General features: G+C 42.5%; 1 protein-coding gene and 1 non-coding gene across 9 annotated transcripts in view; both read left to right on the top strand.

Moving 5' to 3' along the window:
* The window catches only part of LOC140195213 (synaptopodin-2-like), a 153,233-nt gene that overhangs the window by 36,339 nt on the left and 94,878 nt on the right, over positions 1 to 22,016 (top strand). Inside the window, exon 2 of one of the 8 annotated variants that reach the window (XM_072253159.1) lies at positions 1,134 to 1,225. The exons of 6 other annotated variants lie outside the window; for them this stretch is intronic. In XM_072253159.1, the coding sequence (XP_072109260.1) occupies positions 1,196 to 1,225 (30 nt within the window). In that variant the 5' untranslated portion in view covers positions 1,134 to 1,195. Of the gene's footprint in view, positions 1 to 1,133; positions 1,226 to 12,603; positions 12,628 to 22,016 lie in introns of those variants that run through there. One more of the 8 variants, XM_072253160.1, reaches the window with a different exon arrangement.
* On the top strand, positions 14,628 to 14,700 carry trnav-cac (transfer RNA valine (anticodon CAC)). Its single transcript has one exon. It is a non-coding gene; the product is annotated as a tRNA-Val (tRNA).

Raw genomic sequence — 22,016 nt, 5'->3', positions numbered from 1 at the left:
TTCAGTTCAGTTCGCAGTAATCGCTGCCGTGGTGATGGACAGTGGGGGGGGGAAGGAGAGAGAGAGCAAAACGAATGAATATTCAAAACGGCTTCCACACAGACCTTCGCAGTCAGCTTTCGGGTGAGTCCTTTGTGATGTCATCTGAGGTCACCGACTGTGACCCCCTCCGTTTCCAGATACGATCGTTTCTCTGCGGTGAACCTGGCACCCAGGCAAGGGTGGACACACACCAGGTTCCCACCGATCGTGCATTTCCACCCTGTGCGTCTACGGCCTGGTCCCACAACCGGCCTTCCAAAACTTCCCACCGACTTGTGAGAGACGCATCGCTTCCAGGGTCTCATTACCTCGGGATGTTGTGTGTGTCCTGCCTTAGCGAACCTGTCCTTTTTTATCCCCCTGCTGGGGTATCGCCTGTCCATCACTTCAAACAGTTCAGGGTTCAAAGGGGGAGCCGATCTTGACAGCTCTCCTTCCGTTACTCTCTCCCGTCCCTTCATTAACATCTCCAAATGCTGCTCCATTGTTTTCCTTATCTCTCTCTCTCCTGAAGATAGGTGGCAGACCAACTGCTGATCCCACTGGTGCCAGCACAGGACAGCTAACATCTTAATCTATGTGTATTCTCGTCACAGGAGGAATACACCGGGAAATCATTTCTGTATAGTGGACATAGATTTTTCTACTTACCTTTATAGGTACTGCAGCAGGGGCCCTCAACTCACAGGAAGGAGGGCCTATCCCCCACGGCTAGATGTTTCTTCTAGCTCAACCCAGGGTCATCTAGAGACCCCAACCTTGGAATCACACCTTCATTACTTTTATTTTTATTATTTGCATTTCTTGGCTCTTATTTGTTCAGGGAGTAGATCAATTAAGTTAGATTCTGCAAATTTCAATGATATACTAACAGATAAATACACATGGCTAAGGACAAGGTAAAATTAATTTCTTTCATTGTCAATGGGCTGTTGAATCCAATCAAATGCAGTAAAATTCTATCAAAAATGAAAAAAGAACAAGCTCATGTACGAAGTAGTATATTTACAGGAAACTCACTTAAGTGATAATGAGCATGGAAATAAAGAGAATGGGCTTCACTAATTTGTTTTTCTCCTCATATAAATCAGCACATAGAAGAGGAGTTGCTATTCTCATCTCAAGCAAGCTAAATTTTGAAAAAGTATTCGACATGGGAGATAAGGAGGGCAGATATATTCTGGTAAGGGGGAATACAGACGGAAATCCAGTTATTTTGCTGAATATATATGCACCCCCAGGAAGTGATTAGTTTCTTCCAGAAAACTACTAATATTATGGTAACAGAAAAAGGTCTCTTGATATGTGGGGGAGACTTAAATTTACAATTACAACCAAAGTCAGACTCTTCCAATAGAAAAACTTATGAAACAAAGTCCTTACATAAGGAAGTTAACACTCTTTTTGAGGATGTTGGTCTAATTGATATATGGAGGGATCTTTTCCCCGACAGAAGGGACTACACTCATTATTCTGCCCCCCATTCCATATATACAAGAATAGGCTATTTCATAACATTTGGAAAAGGTAAAGACAAAATAATCACCTATGGAATTGGGACAATAGATGTAAGTGACCATGCACCTATATATTTATCTGTTGATTTTGACCTGCAACCAAAGAATACTATTTGGAAACTAAATTCAAGTCTACTCAATGATCCCTATTTTAAGGAACAAATTAAAAAAGAAATTGGTCTTTACTTAGAATTCAATGATAATGGAGAGGTTTCACCTCCCATTCTATGGGATACTCCGAAGGCTGTCTTAAGAGGGAAAATTATAGCAATATTTTCATATAAGAAAAAAAAGGAATAAAACATTAGAGGAATTACAAAATAAGCTGAAGGAACTAGAAAAAAAACCCACAAATTGAGTTTGGCACAGGATACACTGGAGGAAATTAAAAAAAATTAGGAATGAAATGAATAGACTCTCTTCAGGAACTCCTGTTGTGGGCATCTGGAGATGACCAGCCTCTAACAAACACAACCATCTTTATTTATGCAAGGTATGACTTGGATGAAATACATTTTGATTGCAATTGGCTTTAGCTTTATCATGGCACTTTAAGGATTAGCCAATCAAATACTGCCTTGCTGTCAAGGGCAGTTACTCTCACCTCACCTCCAGTATTCCACACTTTGTATGGACTCAGGTGGTCCTGGCAAAACCTAAACCTTGCATTGGTGAGTAAGTGCTGTTTAATAGAACCATCAAAGACAACTTCTATCTCATTACTAATGATTGAAAGTAGACAAACTGGATAGTAGTTATTTGGATTTGATTTATCCTGCACTTTGTGAACATGACGTAACTCGGCAATTTTCCAGATTGTTGAGTATACAGTATGTAAAAGTCCATGAGACATAGGAGCAGAATCAGGCCATTTGGCCCATCAATCATGACTGCTTTATTTATCCCCCTCAATCCCATTCTCCTGCCTTCTTCCCGTAACTTTTGATGCTTTTACTAATCAAGATCTACCATCCTCAGGTTTCTACTGTCTGGCTGTGATACCAAGACATTCTTGGCGATAAATTTTGGTCTCTTGATCCATTCCATGCCTTTGCTACTTTCTTCTAAGTTTTTTTTCAACATGCAGGAACGCCAATTCCTGCTGAAGGAGGACTGTAGGCACTAATAAGAATGAAGTCTTCTTGTTTGACCTGATAGAAACATAGAAACATAGAAAATAGGTGCAGGAGTAGGCCATTCGGCCCTTCGACCCTGCACAGCCATTTATTATGATCATGGCTGATCATCCAACTCTTCTGAGAACCCTGCACCAGCCTTCCCTCCATACCCCCTGATCCCCATAGCCACAAGGGCCATATCTAACTCCCTCTTAAATATAGCCAATGAACTGGCCCCAACTGTTTCCTGTGGCAGAGAATTCCACAGATTCACCACTCTCTGTGTGAAGAAGTTTTTCCTAATCTCGGTCCTAAAAGGCTTCCCCTTTATCCTCAAACTGTGACCCCTCATTCTGGACTTCCCCAACATCAGGAACAATCTTCCTGCACCTAGCCTATCCAATCCCTTTAGAATTTTATACGTTTCAATCAGATCCCCCGTCAATCTTCTAAATTCCAATGAGTATAAGCCTAGTTCATCCAGTCTTTCATCATATGAAAGTCCTGCCATCCCAGGAATCAATCTGGTGAACCTTCTTTGTACTCCCTGTATGGCAAGGATGTCTTTCCTCAGATTAGGGGACCAAAACTGCACACAGTACTCCAGGTGTGGTCTCACCAAGGCCTTGTACAACTGCGGTAGTACCTCCCTGCTACTGTACTAGAATCTTCTTGCTATAAATGCCAGCATACCATTTGCCTTTTTCACCGCCTGCTGTACCTGCATGCCCACTTTCAATGACTGGTGTATAATGACACCCAGGTCTTGTTGCACCTCCCCTTTTCCTAATCGGCCACTATTCAGATAATAATCCTTTTTCCTGTTTTTGCCACCAAAGTGGATAACTTCACATTTATCCACATTAAATTGCACCTGCCATGAATTTGCCCACTCACCTAACCTATCCAAGTCACCCTGCATCCTCTTAGCATCCTCCTCACAGCTAACACTGATGCCCAGCTTCGTGTCATCTGCAAACTTGGAGATGCTGCATTTAATTCCCTCATCCAAGTCATTAATATATATTGTAAACAACTGGGGTCCCAGCACTGAGCCTTGCGGTACCCCACTAGTCACTGTCTGCCATTCTGAAAAGGTCCCGTTCATTCCCACTCTTTGCTTCCTGTCTGCTAACCAATTCTCTATCCACATCAATACCTTACCCCCAATACCGTGTGCTGTAAGTTTGCACACTAATCTCCCGTGTGGGACCTTGTCAAAAGCCTTTTGAAAATCCAAATATACCACATCCACTGGTTCTCCCCTATCCACTCTACTAGTTACATCCTCAAAAAATTCTATGAGATTCGTCAGACATGATTTTCCTTTCACAAATCCATGCTGACTTTGTCCGATGATTTCACCGCTTTCCAAATGTGCTGTTATCACATCTTTGATAAATGACTCTAGCAGTTTCCCCACCACCGATGTTAGGCTAACCGGTCATTAATTCCCTAGTTTCTCTCTCCCTCCTTTTTTAAAAAGTGGAGTTACATTAGCCACCCTCCAATCCTCAGGAACTAGACCAGAATCTAACGAGTTTTGAAAAATTATCACTAATGCATCCACTATTTCTTGGGCTACTTCCTTAAGCACTCTGGGATGCAGACCATCTGGCCCTGGGGATTTATCTGCCTTTAATCCCTTCAATTTACCTAACACCACTTCCCTACTAACATGTATTTCCCTCAGTTCCTCCATCTCACTGGACCCTCTGTCCCCTCCTATTTCTGGAAGATTATTTATGTCCTCCTTAGTGAAGACAGAACAGTAATTATTCAATTGGTCTGCCATGTCCTTGCTCCCCATAATCAATTCACCTGTTTCTGATGCCATGAGACTTCTTAGAATGTAGAATTAATGTTGAGGATTGCCAGTGCAACTCTCTCCTGCCCACATACCAGTGTGTTGCAATCTCTTGTATCTGTCCTGCTGGTGGACAAGGCATCCATGATGCCCAGAAGTCCAGCTTCTTTTCTTTCAAGTGAGATTCTGTGAGTACAGCTATCTTTGGTTATTGTATGTCTTATCTGTAGGACAGCTCTCCCAATACAACACCAGACCAAAATGACTGTGAGGAGGGTTCTGCAAGATCAACTTGATGTGTCAGAAATTAATATCTGGTAAATGCTCAGTGATCCATCTGGTTTTATTCCTTTTCTTCTTAACTGTAGTTATAATTGCAGAACTGAGTAGATTGTGTGACAAGAATACACATAGATTAAGATGTAGCTGTCCTGTGCTGGCACCAGTGGAATCAGCAGTTGATCTGCCACCTGTCTTCAGGAGAGAGAGAGATAAGAAAAACAATGGAGCAGCATTTGGGGATGTTAATGAAGGGACAGGAGAGAGTAACGGAAGGAGAGCTGTCAAGATCGGCTCCCCCTTTGAACCCTGAACTGTTTGAATTGATGGACAGGCGATACCCCAGCAGGGGGATAAAATGGGACAGGTTTGCTAAGGCAGGACACACACACGACACCCGAGGTAACAAGACCCTGGAAGTGGTGCGTCTCTCACAAGTCGGTGGGAAGTACCGGGCCATAGACGCACAGGGTGGAAAGGCACGATCGGCGGGAACCTGGTGTGTGTCCACCCTTGCCTGGGTGCCAGGTTCACCGCAGGGAAACGATTCGTATCTGGAAACAGAGGGGTCACAGTCAGTGACCTCAGATGACATCACAAAGGATTCGCCTGATAGCTGACTGCGAAGGTCTGTGTGGAAGTCGTTTTGAATATTCATTCGTTTTGCTCTCTCTCTCCTTTCCCCCACTGTCCATCGCCACGGCAGCGATTACTGCAAACTGAACTGAACCAAATTGAACTGAACTTTGCGTCACTTTGAAACTGGTCATTTACCCCTAGACAACGATAGAGCTGGATTGATCCTGTTATCTTAATTCTGTGTACATGTGTGTTTATCATTGCTGAACTGTTGCATTTATTATCCTTTTGATTAGAGTACTGTGTTGCTTGTTTCTTTAATAAAACTTTCTTAGTTCTAGTAATCCAGACTCCAACTGAGTGATCCATTTCTGCTGGTTTGGCAACCAAGTTACGGGGTACGTAACATAAGTGGGATTCTCGTCCGGGATTTTGAATGCTAAATTTGGGACGGAGTAAATTGATTTGGTCAAAAATTCCCGAAAGAAAGAAAAGACAAACAGCAGAAATGGAGGCTGAGGAAATTATAAAGGTGCCGACCTTGGAGGCATTAGAGGATGCCAGGAAATCGGAATTGGTAGCTGTGGCCAAACGGTTGAATCTTGCTAAGGGGAAGTCGACAATGAGGAGTGAGGAGATACACAGAGCTATCGTAGAGCGCTATGTATCTAAAGGTGTGTTTCCCCAAGTCGAGCTGGAGGTGGTGTCTATTGAAAAACCTGCCGGAGACGCGGTACAGGTGCAGCTTGAAAAACTGAGACTCGAGCACGAGTTCCGGGTACGGCAGTTGGAGCGAGAAGAGAAAGAGAGAGAGTTAGAAAGGCAAGAGAAAGAGAGAGAGTTAGAAAGGCAGGAGAGAGAGTTAGAAAGGCAGGAGAAAGAGAGAGAGAGGCAGTTGGAGCGAGAAGAGAGGCAGTTGGAGAAACAGAGGGAAAGGGAATTCGAGCTGGAGAAGTTAAGGATAAGAGCAGAGCAGGGGCCCGTGTCGAACCAAGGTGGAGGGTTCCGGGCGACCCAAGAGGTTAGGTTGGTTCCCCCATTTGACGATACCGACGTGGATCGGTACTTTCTCCATTTCGAAAAAGTGGCTATAAGTCAGGACTGGCCGAGGGATAAGTGGGCTGTTTTGCTTCAGAGTGTACTGAAAGGGAAAGCCCAACAAGCTTACTCAGCTTTGTCCGCGGAGGATGCCCAGAGGTATGAGGTGGTGGAAGAGGCCATCCTCAGGATTTATGAGTTGGACCCGGAAGCATACCGGCAGAGGTTCCGGAATGCGAGGAAGCAGTGGGACCGCACGTATTTAGAGTTTGCCCGTGAGATGCAGACATATTGTGAGCGTGGTGCACCTCGAAGGGGGTAGAGGGGGTTTATGACAGATTGCTACAGCTGATCCTGATTGAGCAGTTTAAAGGTTGTGTCCCTGAGGGTATGAGACCCTACCCAGATGAGAAAGAGGCAGCCACGTTAGCTGCAACTGCTAAGTTAGCGGATGACTATGCGTTGACGCATAAAATGAAGTTTGCCCCGAGTAAAGGCTACCAGAAGGGTAGTCAGGACGGTGGGGAGAGTCCGCCAGAAAAGGCAGAAAGGAAGCCGGGGACTAGTGAGAAGGATAAGGTAGACCGGGAGCAGTCTGGTAGGAAGTCTGCTGGGGTCGTCTATTATAATTGTGGGAGAGTCGGACACTTTGCGTCCAGGTGCTTTGCCCCAAAGAAGGAGACGGGAAAAGGAAAAATGGCGATTTTGACTGGCTGTATCGCGCTGGTAAACGAACCGCTAGGACAGGACAGGTCTGCCAAAGTTCAGGAAGGGCGCGAGAGGTTTATCTCGGCTGGATTGGTGTCAGTGAAGGAGGGGTTAAAACCAGTTCCAGTGCGGATCTGGAGAGACACGAGAGTGTGTCAGTCACTAATACTGAAGAGTGTATTAGAGTTTAGCTCAGAGACCCAGACTGGGGAGGTCAAGGTCAAAGGTGTTGGGGAAGGGACGGAAGCCGTGCCTTTGCACCAGATACACTTACAAAGCAACATGGTCTCTGGACTAGTCACGATCGGGGTGAGGCCCGAATTACCGATGAAAGGCGTGGAAGTCTTGCTCGGTAATGACCTCGCCGGGGGAATCGTGTTCCCAGCAGTGAGATTGACAGGTCAGCCTGCCAGCATTGAGGTCCCGCCCATGGACTCACAGGTTCATCATGGGACCGCGGTAGTAAATTTAGCTGAGACGTTTCTGCCAGCCTTGTACGAGAAGGGGGTAGAAAGTGAAAAGAAGGAGTGTAGTGAAACAAGAGGTAGTGAGGGAGCTGAGACAGACTTCGCATTAGCCAGGAAGGAGTTTGTGCAGACGCAGGAGCGAGATGAGGGGCTGATGGTTTTGGTGGAGGAGGAAGTGCTAAGGAAGAAAGGGAGACCAATTACCGTGCCCACAGATGAGGAATGGGGGGTGGTGCAAAACAGTTATGGGGATGAGGTTTTTAACCTGGCCCACAAGGTACCCCCCGGTGGACATTTTGCAGTGCTGGAGGAAACAGTTGGTGGAATCATGAAAGAGGTTTACTGGCTGCCCAGGGGGAAGGATGTTATTGATTATGACCAACGCGAACTGAGACGGTCACAGGCTTTTGATATGCTAACAAACCTAGTCGGTGTTAGCGCAGAAATCAATAAAGCTAGGGTCCCCTGATAAGAGAAAAAAACCATTTTGAAAAGATGAGTATGGTATCGACCAGGTGGGAGAAGGCTATTGTTTTGGCCAGCTCTGCTGATAAGGTTTCTCCCTTGATCCCCGAACAAAGCGACTCTTTAGGAGAAGTAATTAAACGACTCGCACACGTGTGTTTGATTGTCCCGAGGTGATGCAAAGAACTGGGACGTTGGGTGGTGTCTGTTACACTAGGGTAGCCTAGCGAGCAACAACTGTATAGAATGAGTAATTCAGTGACTAAAGGGCTGACGAACACAGAGGTGTGTATTGGCGATGTAATACGGCTGTCTGAAGCCAGCTTGATAGTGAACCTTGAGAAAAATGAGTTCGGCCACACGAAGGTCACTTATCTGGGAATTGTGGTGACACAGGGGCAGCTGGCAGCGATGCAAGCTAAAGTGCGGGCTATCTCTGACATCCCAACCCTGACAGACAAGAGGGCCCTCAGAAGGCTCTTGGAGATGGTGGGATACTGTAGAAAGTTTTGCAATAACTCTGTGGTCACTACCCCTTCCCCTACTACTAAGCCCTTGCGAGAGAAAACTAAGTCGGAATGGGACGACCCTTGTTACTGTGGTCCGGGACAAAACCAAATGAAAGGTTACATTGATCGCAATTCATCAGTGTTTTTGGCCACTATGAAGTTTGCTAAATTGGAGCCTGGTCTAAGGGATTATTAATAGCACATATAAAAGGAACAGAAAATGTGATGGCTGACTGTCTGTCAGGTGTTGACAACTTCAAACTCGCTGTATTAGCCAAATAGCTGATAAAGATGTATATTTGTGTGTGTATCAAATAATGTATTCATGTTTGTAATTTTTACCCCCCGGTAAAAATCCTTAAAGGGGGGAAGTGTGACAAGAATACACATAGATTACGATGTAGCTGTCCTGTGCTGGCACCAGTGGAATCAGCAGTTGGTCTGCCACCTGTCTTCAGGATAGAGAGAGATAAGGAAAACAATGGAGCAGCATTTGGAGATGTTAATGAAGGAAGGAGAGCTGTCAAGAGCGGCTCCCCCTTTGAACCCTGAACTGTTTGAAGTGATGGACAGGCGATACCCCAGCAGGAGGATAAAAAGGGACAGGTTTACTAAGGCAGGACACACACACGACACCCGAGGTAACAAGATCCTGGAAGCGGTGCGTCTCTCACAAGTCGGTGGGAAGTACCGGGCCATGGACGCACAGGGTAGAAAGGCACGATCGGCGGGAACCTGGTGTGTGCCCACCATTGCCTGGGTGCCAGGTTCACCGCAGGGAAACGATTTGTATCTGGAAACGGAGGGGTCACAGTTGGTGACCTCAGATGACATCACAAAGGACTCGCCCAAAAACTGACTGTGAAGGTCTGTGTGGAAGTCGTTTTGAATATTCATTCGTTTTGCTCTCTCTCTCTCCTTCCCCCCACTGTCCATCGCCACGGCAGTGATTACTGCAAACTGAACTGAACTAAATTGAACTGAACTTTGCGTCATTTTGAAACTGGTCATTTACCCCTAGACAATGATAGAGCTGGATTGATCCTGTTATCTTAGTTCTGTGTACATGTATGTTTATCATTGCTGAACTGTTGCATTTATTATCCTTTTGATTAGAGTACTGTGTTGCTTGTTTCTTTAATAAAACTTTCTTAGTTCTAGTAATCCAGACTCCAACTGAGTGATCCATTTCTGCTGGTTTGGCAACCCAGTTACGGGGTACGTAACAATTGCGAGGACATTAAAGAGTTAATGATATATTGGCTGAGAACCGTGTATAGGCTTGACCAGGAAAGGATGTCAGATTGCTTCCATGGAACGTATTAGTGGACAAGATTGTATCACGGGCTCGTGAATACTATAAACAGTACATTTCTAATGAGGCTGCTAACAATCAGCAGCATTTGATTTTAATCAGTTTACTGAAGTCCCTGTTGTTCAGTTTTATTATTTCAATAATAGTGCAGGAGGATTACAAATCAAATCAATAAGAACCCAATGACAAAGGAAGAATTTTAGTAAGATAATTCCATTTAGCACACAAAAGATTGCTTTTTGTTATATCGATGTGAAATACCTGCAATCAATGAAAAAAGAGCTGAATACCACAGGCAGTACAATTGCAAAGCATTTGGCCTGGTATACATATATGTGGGTATGTTAGGGGGTATTCTAGAGTTATGTGAATATAGCAGATATTAGCTTAAGAACTAGTTTTCAATTCTTTAGTAAAGAACTTTTCATGAATTGCAATAACTGTAAAAGGTCTTTCAGTAGATTGCAAGCAGTAAATTGAAATTAAGCTGGTCCATAGGCTGAGAGATTGTATATGCATCAGCCAAACTTTAAGACAATGGAGTATGTTAATTGCCCTGCATCAATGATGGGTTTAAGGAATTTGCACCATTAGGGAAGTGCCCCAGCCAAGGTATTTGAACATTCAGAGGTATCTCCTGTTATGATTTGCAACTCCAAAACAAACAACTAACTGAAAGGAAAGCAAGGAAGTCTAAAAGATGTGTCCAAGTTTCATTTTTTTACTTTAGTGTGGTGCATACGTAAGAAATGGTGGTGTAATGACATGTGCCATTCATGTACTTTTACATACAACCTATAATGAATTATTTAAACAAAGAATGCTTAATCAAACTTATTTACAATATTACTCACATATACTGAAATATTAAATACACATCTCCCACTATAGATATGAAATTCAAAGGAAGCATTAACAACCCAAAATATCGAGGTAAACAATGTCATTGTAACTATGGAAATGGTTTTTAAGGCTATAAAAATGTGATGTACTTTTGGATTTGTGAGGCTCTACCGTGAGAATCTCTAGCAGAATGCCTGCTTGTTGTGTGAATCAAAACTTCTATATCACCAGCTTCAGAGTCTCTCTAGTAACTTAGTTATGCAGTGAGAGATTGGTTAGTTTGTGGAATCTTACATGAAAGCATTCAGAAACATCTCCTAACTGAAGCATAACTCTCATTTAAAAAAAGCAGTTGAAATTGCTGTATCAATGGAAACAGCAACAATCTATTAAAGCATACTTATGATTTTCCCTTTTTTTTACTTTAATAAGTTTGACAATTGACTACATTAATATCTCTCCACTCCTGTGTGAGTGAATAAGGTTGCACCTTGTCTGATGTCACCTTTTCAGTTACAGCCAGGAAAGCACCAAATAATTTCTTCCCACAGCCATTCCAATATTCTCAGTATTCTTCCTATGGCTACATTCAAAAACAGAAGAATTAGTTACATCTACATTTTGACCTCTCCATCATCCTAAATTATCTTTAACTAATTACACACTGAATTTTCCCCTACTCCTTATAACATATAATCCCAAACTACCAAGTCTTCCCTGTTTCTGGCAATTGATGATTGAGAACCAGAATGTTCTTGGCATTAATTTAATTTTTAACCATTGGTTGAGTTTCAGATCTCATATCCATAACTTCAACAAGACCATCTATAATTTCATCTGTATTAGCTCAAACTTCCACTCTACATTAACACATTTGCTGAGCATTTCCTACATCTCTACATTTCATAGCCTTTGTTTTTCTCGCTCATGTTCCTTTATTCTTCCTTTTATTATTGATCTTCTCATTAGCATCACTCAGCTGACTTCATCTGTGCTCATGTTCAGAACAACACTCACCACACCTTCTCAGGGTGATATTACCTTTGTCCTAACTACCTTTAATCATTCCTGAAACTAAAAACAAACTTGCTTTCTCACTTTCCAGTTTTGTCAAAGGTTCTTCAACCTGAAATGTTAACTCTGTTTCTCATTCCCCAGATATAGCTTTGTCTGCCGAGTGGTTTTAATGTTTTATATTTTCATTTCACTTTTTCAGAATCTGCAGATTTTTGTTATTTTTATGTAATTCATTTCCACAGTATTGCATGATCCTTCTCTAGGCTGAAATAATCCATGCACATGTCATCCCTACACCAGACAACTCTAACAGAGCACTACATTGTATAACTCATTGCAATTTCTGCATAGTTGAGGTCATCCAACACTGTACTGCTTACATCATAGTTAAATCTGGATTCATTCAATATATAAATATGGACTATAGTAACATATGTAACTTGAACTCTGCTTCTAGAATCCTGTTCTATCAACTTCAATGGAACTGAAGTTCAGAAGTCGAGTTTGGCATAAAACTCATGATAAGCTCAGAATATACAAGAGAATAATTTTCTGTTCAAGACCTTTCTCTGGATTTTATTCGTTCTTAAAACATATGTCTCATCCATAATATTAAAACAAATCAATCTCTGAAAGTAATTCCCTCGCCATAACAAACCATCTAAAGTATTACCATTTTTACATGGTATTTTGAATTCATTTCTTTGGAATGCGGGTTTCATTGACATTTATTACTCATCAGTCATATGATAATCAGTTTACTGAAGTTCCTGTTGTGCATTTTCTGTGATGTTTCTGGGCCTGTCTCTTGAGCCTCACAGTGGAATTGTGTTTCATACTTATAATTGAGCCAAGGCTATAATTAGTTCTGAAAACAAATGGTTTGGGTGTAACCAAACCGAACATTAAAGATCATGTTATTGGTAAGTGCAACTTGATTCCATTGTCAATGATGCCTTCCATCACTTTGTAATTAACTTGTTTCGGCATTCTGTAACAGGGTTGTATTTTTTGACTTGGAGATATTATTCTTTGTTTATTTTTCACTTTATTGGATCAGTATCAGACATATTCTTGCAGTGCTTTAGTGAAAGGTTGTCATTAGTTTTAGGGCAGAGTTCTTCAGCATTCCATTCAGGATTCCATTAGGGGCTGTCGTCTTTTCAGCCTTTTTAAGGAGTGAGTCATGAATAACTGGCTTATGGGATGATGGGATCGTTAAATGGAAACTTTTAAAAAATCCACTCAAGACTTTTGTCTTTAGAAGTTTGAAAATCCAGCAATTTTACTTTGTGCATTCACTTATTTGGCTCCAAATCCACTGAGAAAGCACCTTATCCTGTTAGTAGTATAAGTGTTTGGTGTCATTTTGAATTGGGTGTGGTCAGTTTATCGAGTAATAATCACAGCTGTTGAATGTAGAATGCCTATAAAAAGTATTCATCCTCTTCAAAGTTTTCATGTTTTATAACATTCAATCACAGTGGATTTAATTTGGCATTTTTGACACCGATTGTCATGAAAGATCTTTTTCTATTGATCAATGTAAAAAAGCCAATTTAAATCCATTGTGAAAACATATTTCTACAAAGCGATCACCCCATTTAATATGACGCACGACAAATCATCACTCCTGCAGCCAACTGGTTTTAGAAGTCACATTATTAGTTAAAAGTAGATCACCTGTGTGCAGTCAAGGTGTTTCAACTGTTTGTAGTAAAAATATCTGGAAGGTCCAATTGCTGGCGAGTCAGTATTCTAGCAAACACTACACCATAAAGACAAATGACCACTCCAAGGAACTCTGCAAAAAGGTTATTGAAAAGCACAATTCAGGAGATAGGTACAGGAAAATTTCATACACTGAATATCTCTTGGAGTACAGTTAAGTCAATCATCAAGAAATGGAAAGAATATGGAACAGTTGTAAATCTGCCTAGAGCAGGCCGTCCTCAAAAACTGAGTAACCGTGCAAGAAGGGACTAGTGAGGGAGGCCACTAAGGGACTTATGACAACAAGCTTCAGTAGCGGAGATGGGAGAGACTATGCATACAACAACTGCTGCCCGGGTGCTAAAGTCGTAGCTTTATGGGAGATTGGCAAAGGGAAAACCCCTGTTGAAAAATAACTCACATGAAATCTCAGCTAGAGTTTGCCAGAAGGGATGTGGGAAGACTCTGAAGTCAGCTAGAAGAAGTCTATGGCCTGATGAAACCAAAATTGAGCTTTTGGCCTTCAGGTTAAATGCTATGTTTGGCACCGCACATCAGAGGCCAGGCAGTATCTATGGAAGAGAGTACAGTCGACGTCTCGGACCATCCCTACCGGGAAGCATGGTGATGGCTGAATCACGCATCCCGTCGCAATTCTGACATTTCTAGTAGATGGTGGAAAGACCTTTAGGATGTCAGAAGTTGAGCGCGTAGACTTTCGCAAATAAAACAAAGCATGTTTAATGACACCCTTAACATATTTTATTGAACGCCAAACCCTACACCCAAAAGCGCGCTAAAACGCTATGTAAAACATCATCACGTCAGACCAGCCTCTTAAAGCGAAACCCCAACTCAATGTCTCCCAAACTCTCCCAATTTTGTCACCTTGCCAGTGATTGGGCATAGGTCACACAGATACTCACTTGGTTCTATGGGTCCAGTGAGTTTTGTTGTCAATGGGGAGACAAAGAAGTCTATTAGCCGGGTCACTCTGCAAGTAACCAAGTACGTAAGTCATATCTGTGATTTCAAAATATGGTGGCCAATTTAAAGTCACAATCACAAGAAAAAATGATGTATTAAACCTATCGCCTTAAATTTCAGCTTTGAATCACAGAAGCAGTGTAATTACTGTCTAAGCGAACCTTCAAAATATTGAAGTAAATTCATTTTACTCCACTCATTCTGGTGAGTGGTAGTTCTTGTGGTTTCTGTAGTGTAGTGGTTATCACGTTCGCCTCACACGCGAAAGGTCCCCAGTTCGATCCTGGGCAGGAACACAATTTTGGTTTGGCATGGTAGTTTAATGTAATTGTTGTATATCAACCTGTTGTGACATTGGGTTTCTATTCTCGCACTGTGTTTAATAAGTTTGTACATTCTCCCGTGACTGAGTGGGTTTCCTCCCACATTCCAAGTCCTACATTTACCAGCAGGCTGCTCAGCCTAATCCTCGCTGATTTAATTTGATGCAAACACATTTCACTGTGTGTTTCAATGTACGAGTAACCTAACAGTTGAACTTCGAGCAACACACATCAAAGTTGCTGGTGAACGCAGCAGGCCAGGCAGCATCTCTAGGAAGAGGTGCAGTCGACGTTTCAGGCCGAGACCCTTCGTCAGGACTAACTGAAGGAAGAGTGAGTAAGTACTCACTCTTCCTTCAGTTAGTCCTGACACGACTGCACCCCTTCCTAGTAGAAGGGTCTCGTCCTGAAACGTCGACTGCACCTCTTCTTAGAGATGCTGCCTGGCCTGCTGCGTTCACCAGCAACTTTGATGTGTGTTGCTTGAATTTCCAGCATCTGCAGAATTCCTGTTGTTTGCATTTTTAAGTTGAACTTTGAAGTAAATTTGTTAATTATTAATCGTAATTACTACTTTTCAAAACTGTTTAGTCATTTAGAGGCCTGTTATTTGGAGCTTAAGAAATGCTGCTTTGAGCCAACAAGTCCTGGTTGTAACTCAGATTTGGGGGTAATATGCATTATATGCAGAGTTAAATTTATTCTGGCTCACTGGTTAGTTGCGTTAGTTTATTAAGAATGTACAATCGGATGTTAACTCCTTTGGCTTAATTTCCAATCTCTCTTCCCCCGCCCCCCACCCCCAGACTCTGGCTATGACCCAAATTCATTGAAAGAGCATTAATGGTCAAATAACCCTGAAGCACCCTCATCCCTCTAGCTTAACAAAATGCAGAAAAAAATATAACCTTTGAGTTTCCTTTTCTGTAGCTGTCAGATCACGAAGTCTTTATTTTCTTTTCGTTGTTAATGAAGTCCCAGGCATATCAGACTCTTCAACCATTTTTTTCTATTTCTAGTAAAATATTAATTCCCTCCTTTTCTTACTGACCAGTATCAGAAACAGATGTAGTATCATTGACATTTGTCCTGAAGCTTGTTTTATGGTAGCAGTACAGTGCAAGATGTAACAAAAGAATCTGTAAATTTCAGAAAGATATGTAATTAAAGTAGGGCAAAAAGAAAAAAATAGTGAGATAGTGTTCATTGGAGAAAGAAGCTGTTCCTAAAATGTTGATCGTATGTCTTCAGGCTCCTTAAAGGGAGCAATGAGAACAGGGCATGTCCTGGGTGAGGGGGGTCCTTAATGATGGATGCTACCTCATCAATGCAGGCGACGCAAGTGCCAATGATGGAGCCTACTGACTTGCAACTTTCTGCAGCTTTTCCAATCCTGTGCAGTGGCCCCTCTTTACCAGGTAGAAACGGATTTCACTGGGAGGATTTCAGTTTCATCCCCTCAGTGCTGATTTCTCCCTACTGTTTCCTCAATGATGTTGTAGACCCTTGGTCTGAATACTTCCTAAACTTCCTCTGGGCTACCATGCAGCAACAGGATAAATGGATATTGTTTACAGGGCCTTATTATCTATGCTACATTGCATTCCTCAGATGCAAAACTATCACTGATCAATACTAAACAAATGGCGTTGAAGGAAGAAAACAAGCAAAAACTTGCTGCAAACAGACTCTTTCACAGAATCCGGTTTGTTCAGCATGTTTTAAGCTAATGAAGTCCTTTTGAACAGATGACTCTTGTGAAATGGAAAACAGCACTGAGTTTCTACACAGCAAAGATACAGTAGCGGTAAATTGAATATGACCAGCTAATATATTTAAAGGATTTTTATGTAAAGTTTAAGGTAAATTTATTATCAAAGTAGTTTTGTTACCATATTCTACTTTGAGATTCATTTTCTTGCAGGCATTTGCATGGAAAAAAGAGAATACAATAGAATTTTATGAAAACTATACATAGACAAAGAGTTGCAAACAGCCAATGTGCTAAAGGCAAACTGAAAATAATAATACGGAGAAAATAAGAAGTGGGCAGGTCCTGGATTGTGAAATCAAAACTGTTATTAGTCTGTGCCTGGTGATGGGAAAACATGAATAGCCATCAGACTAATCTCTGAGTGAGTGTGATTTTACTTGGAAGTAGCTGATGGTGTGATTTTTACCTGCTATTTGTGTAAAATTGATTTTTATTTGACATTTTCATATAATTGTCTCAAATAACTTCAGAATTATTTATTTGGCTCCATAAGCTTTCTTGAGAATGATGATGCTTGGATTTCAGCTACCAGATGGTCTTATGGGGACTTCACACATTTGGCCATTATTCAAGATTCTGGAGGCAATTATCCTGTACCTTTCAACTTGCCATCTCTTACATGAATACAAGGAAACCTCTGCTTAACATCTCAATTAGATGATAGTTTCTTCCAGCATAACATTTCTGCACAATTGTGCTTAAGGGGCAGCCGAGAATTTGTTTTCAAATTGACTTGCCAAAACAAATCTGACTTTGAAAATTAGCAGCCAGTATTGCTCAGCAGTCTCTCAGGTGAATTCTTGCTGGATACATTAAATCTGCTAATAAGGTGCAATAATGAGATATCTGTAGTTTGATAATGCAGGTTTCCCCTGCCATCCGAAGGTAGAGCGTTCCTATGAAACAGTTTGTAAGCCAAAATGTCGTAAAGCGAAGAAGCAATTACCATTTATTTATATGGGAAAATTTTGTGAGCGTTCGCAGCCCCAAAAATAACCCACCAAATCATGCCAAATAACACATAAAACCTAAAATAACAGTAACATATAGTAAAAGCAGGAATAATATGATAAATACACAGCCTATATAAAGTAGAAATACTTCTCTACAACGATTGCCTGTACAGATCTCTGTAGCGAAAATCTCACGCAAGCGCTGTTGGCAAAAACACAGCGCAAGCGCTCTCCAGTAACCTTTAAACTATGAAGCTGCCAAATCTACCAAATAACACGTAAAAATACACAGCCTATATAAAGTAGAAATAATGTATGTACAGTGTAGTATCACTTACCGGAATTGGGAAAACAGCGCCTAGCACACTGATGATGGTGTGTTAGACTGAGTCGTCGCAGGCTGGGTGGTGCGTTGGCCCCTACCCACCGGGCCGTCTACCTGATACATTGTCGTGAAGAACAGAGCGGTAACCGGGAGGCACACAGCACATCGTTAAGAAAAATGCCGAAATAAACATGCTAATTAATTAGGTGCTGCCCAGCACGTAAATGTCGGTGCAGATCAGAGACGATTGCCGATTGCATCACCTCTGATCAAGGCCGACAATTACATGCTAGGCGACATCTAATTAATTAGCATGTTTATTTGGGCTTTTTTCTTAAAGATGTGCTGTGTGCCTCCTGGCTACCGCTGCATTCTTCGCGAATTGGTACAGTATCTGTCCGGGGCCCGGGTGTTGGGGTGGTTGGGCACGGGGGTGTCATCTCATCATCGATCAGGGCAGGCAGCTCATCTTCTCCTATGACTGCCCGCCTCGATGTCAAAGGTCGAGGTTCATCGTCTGCTGTGGCTGATGTGGAAGGCTTGCTTGACTGCTGCGCCTCGTGCATTTTTCTGTCATACAGTTGTTTGTAAGCATTCAAACCATCCTGCAAATATCCCCTAAACCTACGTACCCTTTCAAAATGAAAGTCGTACTTTATCATTGCAGCGAAAATCTCACGCAGCTGCTTCACTTTTTGCATTCGGTTTCGATTGTTATCCTTTCCTCTTCCAATTGCATCAGCTCTTCATCTATCAGTTCTTCGTCATGGGATGCCAAAACCTCTTCAACATCATCTTTGTCAACTTCTACAAGCCAAACTCACTTTGTCTTTGCTTCGTTCACCACGATCGAAACGCTTAATTATGTCTAGTTTTACGCTAAGTGTAACACCCTTACTTTTTCAGGCTTTTCCGACACCTTGGAACTCATCTTGCTAATGGCTGCTCAATGCAACGTGATAAAGCAATGCCGTTCCGAATCCGGGGGAGAGCGGCTGCTCGGGGAGCATGCTGCCTTTTATTGCACGTTGATTTTTTATCGCGCGCTGCCTTTCTTCGTAACAGTGAAAACACCTTCTGAAAGCGAAAACAGGGTACTAATGTAGGTTTTTCGTAACAGTGAGGTTTCGTAAAGTGCACGTTCGAAAAGCGGGGAACACCTGTACTGATCTATAATGATTATGTAACTGAGTAGTTGGAGAAATGCTAAGGAAAGAAAATGCATATCAAATTTTGATTTCATAAAATGACAAACATAATATTATAGAAAACCTACAGCACAATACAGGCCCTTCGGTACAGAGTTGTACTGAGCATGTCTCTACCTTAGAAGTTACTAGGCTTACCTATAGCCCTCTATTTTACTAAGTTCCATGTACTTATCTAAAAGTCTCTTAAAAGACCCTATCATATCTGCCTCCGCTACCGTTGCCGGCAGCCCATTCCACGCACTCACTACTCTCAGTAAAAAAAAACTTACCTCTGACATCTCCTCTGTACCTACTCCCCAGCATCTTAAACCTGTGTCCTCTTGTGGCAACCATTTCAGCCCTGGGAAAAAGCCACACGATCAATGCCTTATACACCTCTATCAGGTCACCTCTCATCCTCCATCGCTCCAAGGAGAAAAGGCCGAGTTCACTCAACCTATTCTCATAAGGCATGTTCCCTAAACCAGGCAACATCCTTGTAAATCTCCTCTGCACCCTTTTTATGGCTTCCACATCCTTCCTGTAGTGAGGTGACCAGAACTGAGCACAGTACTCCAAGTGGGGTCTGACCAGGGTCCTATATAGCTGCAACAGTACCTCTTGGGTCCTAAATTCAATCCACGACTGATGAAGCCCAAGACACCGTACACCTTCTTAACCACAGAGTCAACCTGCGCAGCTGCTTTGAGTGTCTTATGGACTCGGACCCCAAGATCCCTCCGATCCTCCACACTGCCAAGAGTCTTACCATTAATACTATATTCTGCCGTCATATTTGACCTACCAAAATGAACCACTTCACATTTAACATAGAAACATAGAAAATAGGCGCAGGAGTAGGCCATTCGGCCCTTCGAGCCTGCACCGCCATTTATTATGATCATGGCTGATCATCCAACTCAGAACCCTGCCCCAGCCTTCCCTCCATACCCCCGATCCCCGTAGCCACAAGGGCCATATCTAACTCCCTCTTAAATATAGCCAATGAACTGGCCCCAACTGTTTCCTGTGGCAGAGAATTCCACAGATTCACCACTCTCTGTGTGAAGAAGTTTTTCCTAATCTGGGTCCTAAAAGGCTTCCCCTTTATCCTGAAACTGTGACCCCTCGTTCTGGACTTCCCCAACATCAGGAACAATCTTCCTGCATCTAGCCTGTCCAATCCCTTTAGGATTTTATACGTTTCAATCAGATCCTCCCCTCAATCTTCTAAATTCCAACGAGTACAAGCCCAGTTCATCCAGTCTTTCTTCATATGAAAGTCCTGCCATCCCAGGAATCAATCTGGTGAACCTTCTTTGTACTCCCTGTATGGCAAGGATGTCTTTCCTCAGATTACGGGACCAAAACTGCACACAGTACTCCAGGTGTGGTCTCACCAAGGCCTTGTACAACTGCAGTAGTACCTCCCTGCTCCTGTACTCGAATCCTCTCGCTATAAATGCCAGCATACCATTCGCCTTTTTCACCGCCTGCTGTACCTGTATGCCCACTTTCAATGACTGGTGTATAATGACACCCAGGTCTCGTTGCACCTCCCCTTTTCCTAATCGGCCACCATTCTTGTCAGCCACGGGTGCACTACCTTCCTTGATTTATTCTTTTGCCAAACTGGGACGAACAATTGTTGTAGTTCATCCATGCAACCTTTAAATGCTTGCCATTGCATATCCACCGTCAATCCTTTAAGTGTCATTTGCCAGTCTATCTTAGCTAATTCACATCTCATACCTTCAAAGTTACCCCTCTTTAAGTTCAGAACCTTTGTTTCTGAATTAACTATGTCACTCACCACCTTAATGAAGAATTCCACCATATTATGGTCACTCTTACCCAAGGGGCCTCTCACGACAAGATTGCTAATTAACCCTTCCTCATTGCTCAAAACCCAGTCCAGAATAGCCTGCTCTCTAGTTGGTTCCTCGACATGTTGGTTCAAAAAACCATCCCGCATACATTCCAGGAAATCCTCTTCCTCAGCACCTTTACCAATTTGGTTCACCCAATCTACATGTAGATTGAAGTCACCCATTATAACTGCTGTTCCTTTATTGCACACATTTCTAATTTCCTGTTTAATATCATCTCTGACCTCACTACTACTGTTAGGTGGCCTGTACACAACTCCCAGCAGCGTTTTCTGCCCCTTAGTGTTAAGTAGCTCTACCCATATCGATTCCACTTCTTCCCAGCTTATGTCCTTCCTTTCTATTGCGTTAATCTCCTCTTTAACCAGCAACGCCACCCCACCTCCTTTTCTTTCATGTCTATCCCTCCTGAATATTGAATATCCCTGAATGTTGAACTCCCATCCTTGGTCACCCTGGAGCCATGTCTCTGTGATCCCAACTATATCTGGGTTGAACTTCATCTGCCACTTCTCAACCCAGTTTTGCATCCTATCAATGTCCCGCTGTAACTTCTGACAGCCCTCCACACTATCCACAACACCTCCAACCTTTGTGTCATCAGCAAACTTCCAAACCCATTCCTCCACTTCCTCATCCAGATCATTTATAAAAATCACGAAGAGTAAGGGTTCCAGAACAGATCCCTGAGGCACTCCACCGGTGACTGACCTCCATGCAGAATATGACCCGTATACAATCACTCTTTGCCTTCTGTGGGCAAGCCAGTTCTGGATCCACAAGCATTGTCCCCTTGGATCCCATGCCTCCTTACTTTCTCAATAAGCCTTGCATGGGGTACCTTATCAAATGCCTTGCTGAAATCCATATACACTACATCTACTACTCTTCCTTCATCAATGTGTTTAGTCACATCCTCAAAAAATTCAATCAGGCTCGTAAGGCGTGACCTGCCCTTGACAAAGCCGTGTTGACTATTCCTAATCATATTATACCTCTTCAAATGTTCATAAATACTGCCTCCCAGGATCTTCAACAACTTATCAACCACTGAGGTAAGACTCACTGGTCTATAATTTCCTGGGCTATCTCTACTCCCTTTCTTGAACAAAGGAACAACATCTGCAACCCTCCAATCCTCAGGAACCTCTCCCATCC

Source organism: Mobula birostris, chromosome 3 (genome assembly GCF_030028105.1).
Source record: "Mobula birostris isolate sMobBir1 chromosome 3, sMobBir1.hap1, whole genome shotgun sequence".
NCBI lineage: Eukaryota > Metazoa > Chordata > Chondrichthyes > Myliobatiformes > Myliobatidae > Mobula > Mobula birostris.
This window is presented reverse-complemented; position numbering and strand designations above follow the sequence as displayed.